Raw genomic sequence first — 8,058 nt, 5'->3', positions numbered from 1 at the left:
GTCGACTTGAGTCATTTACAAGCTCTACACCTTCATAACTAAAATTAGGCATGATTAAGATCACAACGTGCTTATCTGCCTTTTAAAAACCCAAGTTCTGGTTAAGGATAACAACAAAAGTCTAGGCTAGTTGGGATAACGTGTATTAAAACATAACGGTGAGAAGAGTCATGCTAAGGCCAAAATACTTCTGTTACTTTATATTTGCTTCAACAATGGAAAAGAAAGTCAGTCCAAAACAAGTCATCATTCTGTTCCTTCCCATGTTCCAATTTCCATTGACATCATAATTTGCTCTCATCCATAATGTTATGCCCTAACAAAGTGCCCACTAATTATTTTAGAAGATAAGTACTCTTTCAAAATATAGCACCTAGAGCTGTGAATCTCAGGCATATTACCATAAACACCAGCTTCTAAAAGACCTATCTTGCATACACAAACCCTATATATACCCTAACTTCACCTCATTCACCCAAACGAACAAACAAATTCCATATTGCTCTGGCCTTTTTTCTGTATCAATAAATGAATTGTTAAAGCAATCAAACAACAAATGACATCAAAGCCAACCACATAATAGTAAATGATACTGAACTATGAAAGTAAAAAAGGGTCTCTGAACAAACCATTAATATATCCAAGGCTACAGTAATCACATCAAGGTAAAACCTAGATCACTGCAACCCTCTATATCCTAAGTTAAACACTTCAGAAGAGGAGAACTGCCGCACCCAGGATATACAGAGGAGGAAAGTGAAAACAAGAACAGCAAAGGATAAAGAGAAGCCCTAATAGGAGAAACTATCACTCGCTAAGCAAATCCTCCTTTCCATCTCGGGTGCGCATTGCCCTGCCTGTTGTTTCTGAAGGCACAGCATCCAACAGAGTAGACGACAATAAGGAAGATGAGGAAGATGATGTTCACGACCGCAACCTTCTTCCAGTCATTCTTGACATTGGCGAGGACCCCTGCTTTGCAAGATTGGCAGTCATAGCAGAGGATAGATGGATCGTTTTGCCAAGAGTTGCAGTCCGAAATATTAGAAGGTGGGAAGCCAGGAGGTTTATCCCAAACAGTTTCACTTCGGTAGGTGAAGTTACATGCAGTGGGAGGCTTGCAGCATCCAGACTGCATAAAAACAACAGAGAAATATTTAACAGGTAGCAAAGAACTGAAATTTCATTAAGTTTATATGGTGCCAATATCAGATCCTAATTCAAACACATGGAGAAACCACTCAACACAGATGTGATTCACCTGAAAATAATTCGGATACAAACTATCAGTCCAAAGTTATGCATCTAAACACCAAGGAAGACAGCTACAGAAAGGAAGTAAACTTTGAGGCATTAAAGAAAGATCGATATGATCACAGTTCAAAGGAGGAACAGAATCAGAATTGAGGAGGGCCAAAGCACGTGAAAGTTTAAATTCCAGTTTGATAAAACTAAAACACCAACAGATGTTAAAAAAACCTGTCGGCAGATGTAATATAGTGATACTAGTTGCGTCTAGTAGCTAGCATCAGACAAACTACACAGTTTTCTCAACGTTCAGATGCAGTTTAAATTCCATATTTTTAATAACAATACTACTCGAGTAATTTGCACGCATAGTTGATGAACCATTAGCATAGTATAAAAAGCTTCTTAGGTTGCAAAAATCAATGTGGGGTGTGCCAAGATTACAGCAGCAAACAAAGCTTGAAAACTTTTTTAAGTTGCAAAAAACCCCACATGGGAGATGTTGCAATAAAAGCAACAACCAAAGACTCCACAAGGATATCCTATATGTCAATCAAAGGAAGTTTTGCGACTTGGTTTTTGTACAAATGAATTAGTAAATAAATATACTTCAACTCTTGGTTAAGCAGTATGACCAGAACAATGTGACCGTTAACTGAAGCCTTGATGAAGGCGGCCTCGGAAAAACAAAAGCTAAGCACATGGCTAACCAATCTAGACTTGAGGATTATAGAGTAAAATGAATCATGGAAAGTCATATTGTACTCCGAAAGCTCAAATACAAGGAAATTCATTCCAATAAAATAATAACATGTAAAAATCTCAAATGTAAGGCCCATATGACACATGCGGATAGGTTCAGGTTGTATCTTTCGTGCCGAAGAAAGACTGATCTTCTTTCACGACATCAACCATTGGTTCGCACCCTCACACAGATCTCAGAGCACTCCATCCTTCTTCTTCTATCCGCCGTCCAATGGTCAATATTGCGAAAGAAGGTGAATTGTTCTTTCACGCGAAAGATACAACCCGAAACCTGTGCAGATTACCTACAATAGATTCAAATTTAAAGATCATGATCATCTAGAATTCTAGATAGCAAAATACAGGGCAAGAGGCAGTAAACAAAAGGCAACAAAAATATTGATCAATGAAACAAATAAAGAAATTCACAGGAACATAAGAATGCCTAGGAAATCCACCAAACAATTTACCACAGGAAGGGGAAAAAACGAGCAAATTCATCGAGAAGAACACCAGTAACATGCAAGGACCCTTAACAAAAGCCACTACAAAACAGAAGGTGCACAAAGTACGAAAAACCCAGAGCCAGAGAGAGATTCTGAAAGAAAACATAAAAAAATTGTCATTAAAAAACAAAAGAGAATCAAAGCAAAAAAAAAAAACAAAAAAAAAAAACAAAAAAACAAAAAACAAAAAACAAAAACAAAAGAGAAAAAGAGAGAGGCCACATCTCCTAATGACCAGACAGAAACCCAAAAAGAAAACGATAAGTTACAAAACTCCCTTGAGTCTCAGTAATACCCACAGAAAATCACTTGCAGGAATAAGACAAAAGGAGAAGAAAGATAAAGCAACTCACCAAACCATCAGAAAGTTGCCATCAGACTGCACCGGAAAACACTAAACCCACTTTCTAATACCATCACTTTGGCCAGGGAACCAGTCTCTTTGGGCAGGGAAGAAGGAGGAGGAGGAGGAGAAGAAGGAAAAGGAGGAGGAGGAGGAGGAGAGAGAAAAAAGGGAACAAAAGAGAGTATTTTATAAGAGCATTGATCCAATAATACATAGAAGAGTGACGAATCCGATACTCCGATAAATAAGAACAGAAAACAAAAAAGAACCCAGATTAAAAGAAAAAAATATAAATCAAAATCGAATGATCAATGGAAAAGAGACATTTTCCGATAAACCCATGTTCCAAAAGGACGAAAACCATCAAATTGTTACAAGCGAACAAACGAAATCAGAAAAAAAATCGAATTTTTAGTCTCATGGAAAAGAAAAGTTTCTTGTTGATGAATCTATGTTCCAAAAGGACAAAAACCATCAAATTAGTGCAAGGGAGCAAACGAAATCCGGAAAGAAAATCGAATTTTCAGTCTCGAATAGCATTGATCGAATACTATCTCGATGGATAGAGAGAGATTTTTGTTGATGAATCCATGTTCCAAAAGGACTGAAACCATCAAAGATCGAATTTTTAACCTTGACAAGGGACAAGAAGAGAGCAAAAACAAGGCTTTACCTGGATTGGCGAGAGGTGGTTGTTGATGAACTCATCAAGCGTCTGGTTCCTCTCCTCCAACCTCTGGCAGACCTTGCCTTCCCGCAAGCAGCTCCGGATCTTGCGCCAGTTCCCGTCGTCTTCGACTCTCTTCTGGAGCCAGTGGGAGTAGTCCCCGAGGCGGTATTCCTTGTATCCCCGACCGGAAACGACCTCGCCGGCGCCGGGATTAGTGACGACGAAGGCGAAGACGGTGAAGCAGAAGAGGAGGACAATGAGGAGGAACATGACGAGAAGGTAGAGCCATAGGAGCCATGAGACGCTGCAGCAGGCGCCGACGAGGCCGGCGAGGGAGACGAGGAGGAGGAAGACGCCGAGGGCGATGACGGGGCGCTCCAAGAACTTCTCGCAGTCAGTGTGGGCGCGGTGGCCCAACCAGATGCCGGCGCCCAGGATGGGGATCGAGAGGAGGAGCGTCACGATGTTGAGAAGCCCGACCAGGTTGTTGCTCACCCGCACCATCCCTGTTCCTTTTTTTTGTCTCTGCCTTTTGGTGGGGAGGGGGAGAGAGAGAGAAGACTAGGATTCGATAAGGAGAGGAGGTGTATTTATGGGAGTTGGTCAGTTGGATGGAAAAGAACCCCTTTTTCTGGACTCTGGGGCCCACTTGAGAGCTGGATGCTGGGCCTCGTGGGCTCTTTCTCGTTTTTAACACTTGAGTGAATACTTTTTCTAACGAAATCTTATAAGAATAGTGAATCCACAATTTTTTCTTAAAAAAATAGTAATAATAAAATAAAGCATTGACTTGTGTATAATAGTGTCACTGATAAATCTCTTGTTAAGGCTAGCTAGTCTTCCTTGTGTTTTATCTTTTAAGGCATGCTCTCTCATTTCAGAACATACCTGAAAAATAGTAGCTTTCTTGGTTGTAGCTAGTAATGCTTCATGCAAGCAAATTCAATAGATTAATCTAATGTTCTTTTAAGTGGTTCCTCTACTAACAAATATGTGCCTTCAATATATCTCCTTTCCTTGGCTAAGCAAGTTTGATCCGAAACGAACATAGGGCCATTTAGAATGCCTGCACTAAAACAAATCGTTTCTCTATTACTTCAATTTTCTTCCCTAGTTTGTGGGGTTTATCTGGCATTATTGAGCTTGTTGTATTGATAAAACCTCCAATTGGGCCGGGGCCTATTCAGAAAACCTTTACGATGAAGGTAAGTTAAGCCTTGCTCACGTCATGTTTCTTCCTAACGGCTATATTGCCGATGCCGGCATCCACCCCCTTGACAGTTTCCTTTCCAAGGCCGCGAAAAGGCTTCAGAAAAAAGAACAACTGCCCCCTTCCTTCTTACTACTAACGGTTTGGTGGGTACGACGCATCGTGGTCGCGGTGAAGTCAAGAACCGATGACCGGTGCGTACTGGAACTCCGGTCCGTATCCACGCGGCATAACTTAAGCCAGGCGGTACACATGGCACGAATGCCATCAAGGCCGACGAAGCATCGAACTCATTCGTCCGATTAAAAGAGCGCGGCTTATTGAATGGAGAAAGCTTATTGGTCCAAGACGAGTGTTCAGATTCAGATACACTGCTCTGTGGTACATTTTAAGGAAGGGGCGGAGGGGAGGGTGTCGAACTTCGAAACCGCTGAAGGTTAAGGAAACCGCAAAACCTTCAGCGGCGGTTCGCGCGGTTGCCCACGCCAACGTGGTAGGACACTCCCCCTTAGGGTTTTTTTTTTTTTAATAAATACCCATCTAAAAATTTAAATTTACATAAATATCTTCTTAAATTTATATTTATTTCTGTACCCTTATAAAATATTATTTTTTACAAATGTCCCTAATATACCTGTTCTTCTAACATCTTTAATAGAAACTATATTTATTTTAATTAAAAATAAAATTAAATTTTAAAATTATCTTTTTCATCGCGATCGCCTTATAAATATATTTTTTTGCACATCTACCGATTAAAAAATTTCAGTTATTTTAATTTGAAATCGTTAATTTTTTAAAGGCGTTACATAGCATGAGTACATATGCACAAACAAGGATAAAAAAAGGATAGCACAGAAAAACTAGTGTTTTACGAAGCTATACATGCAAATATAAATTTTGAAAGAATATTCATGCAAAATTCGATATTTAGAAAGGCATTCATGCAAAAAAAAACAATTAAAAAAATACATAGGCTTACATAGAAAATTATTTTGATTTTTGATACCAATCTCCATCCATGCTTGCCATATTACTCGAAAGGAAAAATTGAAGCGTAGATAATATAAATAAATCATGCTTCCAAGTCTGCAACTTATTCTGTGAGCAATGCAACCAGAAACTTAGTCGGAGTTGTTAAGATTACTCTTGAGAACTAACTAAAGTAAATAAAGATTTAGAGTAATAATTCAGTGACCATATAATGTTGTGAAAATTGCATCCTTGGCTTAAAATTTGTGCACCAATTTTTTGAGATATTTGATTGCTAGTGTTTTAATATGCTCAAATTGCTTGATGTTTCAGGCAACTCAATTGTCACTCCTCTCCTCCGAAGATACTTTTGTTATACTTACACTGAGCATACATATGTATTCATTGAAGTTACAATGCATCAAGAGTTCAAATTTTCCTACATTACACGTGTAGCTCGAGATGTTCCGTGTCGTGCCAAGAAATCTGAAGTTCCAAGGTGAGCAAGTTTCTTCGAACAAAATTTCTATTTCGTTGTAAGAGATTTTCACCTGATATATAGATCAACGAGGCAAGTACCTGCATGCAGTGTTCTGTGGCTTTCCACCAGGGCGAGCACGTCTTCCCATGCATGCCTCAAATGCCTGTAATAAGCTCATTCCCAAGGCAAGCATACTCTGGTTTCGAGACCAAATTTTGGAGCTATTGAAACTGGTGAGTTAAGTAGAAGAAGAGGGGGGCTCGGAAAATATTAAAAGTTACATGACATTAATAGACACATTTTGATTGAAAATTTGAAAAAGAAAGAAACACGGAGAGCGAAAGAAAATTAAGAAGCAAACATGGAGGCCGAAAAGAATAAGGGACAGAATAGGAAGAAAGGGCAGGTAAAAGAGGAAATACAGGGGGCAAAAATCAATTATAAGGTTAGCATAAAACAAATCTCGTAGGTTTTTTTTTTTTTTTTTTTTTGAACCCACTTGCATGCGAGTAGTACATGGATGAGAGTGGTGTTGAACCGCATCCTTTCTAATAGGAATAAATTTGGATTAAATAATTTTGATTTGAATCCATTTTTCTATCCAAATCTATCTAAATATAAACAATAATTTAAACATTCAACTAATATTCATATCTGTTTCTATATCAGTTAAAAAAATAGATATAGTTATGGATAGAGAACCATATCTGTTCTTAAAAATAGATATGGATATGGATAAAAAACTATCCAATCCGTGTTCAAATATTCGATTCTATTTATAGTTTTATTTAATTTTATATAGCACTCACAAATATTTAAGAAAAATAAATGAGCATATTAACATGCTATTAGCTTGATTTATCATCCACTTAGTAATATCTTTAATTATTCAATTTGTATCCGTATTTATATTTATATTTTTGGCATCCAACTTGCATCCGTAATTGTTTAAAATGAACATGCATAAGAATTTTTACATTCGAATAAATATCTGTATTTGTCAAACAAAATAAATATGAATATGAATATACTAGTATCCAATCCGATTTTAGTCTTAGTTTTTAATGCTAACTTAGCCGCCTTCCATAAATTCTCTACTTCCATCATAATCCATTGTCTTTTTCTAAAATGTATCATAATGCATTGTAAGCTTTGTCTACACTGGTGTTGGCATGTAGTTTTGAAACGACTATAGCCCCATTTAGAAGAGTTGTTGATAGTATAACTTTTGAAAGTAGTGCTTTTCGAAGTAGAGCTTTTATAAAAAGCTATTTGATTATATTTCTAAAGTGTTGGGAACTTTAACATATGTTTGGTAAACAAATTGAGAAAGTACTTTTGGTATGACAAAATGACCATAAAGGACATTATATAGTATTATACAACAAAATATAATAAAATATAATATATATTAATACATAAATATATGATATAGTATAATATTAATATAATATTATATTATTATAATATAGTAATATAATATTGTATACTATAGCATAATAATTTAATAATATTAAATTATTTAATATAACATATCAATGTATTATAATATAATGTAATATAATATTATATTTATAGTATAATACAATAATAAAGGTATAAAATATTATAATTATCAGCGTAAATTAATTTTCCATCCTCTCGATAACTGTGGGATAATATAACATAATATTAAATTATTTAATGTAACATATTAATATATTATAATATTATATTATATTATATTTATAGTACAATACAATAATAATGGTATAACATATTATAATTATATTGGCCGACGCTTTTGAACGTCGGTTAACTTGCAGAAGAACGATGCTTAAAAGCGTCGGCATACATCCTGTTTTGGCCGACGCTTCATGGAAGCGTCGGCGTAAACTATGC

At 36.6% G+C, this 8,058-nt stretch overlaps 1 protein-coding gene across 1 annotated transcript; it reads right to left on the bottom strand.

Moving 5' to 3' along the window:
* Nucleotides 1–577: 577 nt before the first annotated feature.
* LOC103719521 (tetraspanin-7-like) lies at nucleotides 578–4,074 on the bottom strand. The gene is made up of 2 exons (XM_008808814.5): nucleotides 3,518–4,074; nucleotides 578–1,132 (listed from the first exon to the last, which is right to left on the bottom strand). The coding sequence occupies exons 1-2, from the start codon at nucleotides 4,016–4,018 to the stop codon at nucleotides 815–817; spliced, it is 819 nt and encodes a 272-aa protein (XP_008807036.3). The 5' UTR covers nucleotides 4,019–4,074; the 3' UTR covers nucleotides 578–814.
* Nucleotides 4,075–8,058: the final 3,984 nt, after the last annotated feature.

The sequence above is a fragment of the Phoenix dactylifera genome, chromosome 11 (genome assembly GCF_051530095.1).
Source record: "Phoenix dactylifera cultivar Ajwa chromosome 11, Ajwa_hap1_PhDact_Kaust_v1.1, whole genome shotgun sequence".
NCBI classification, from domain to species: Eukaryota; Viridiplantae; Streptophyta; class Magnoliopsida; order Arecales; family Arecaceae; genus Phoenix; species Phoenix dactylifera.
This window is presented reverse-complemented; position numbering and strand designations above follow the sequence as displayed.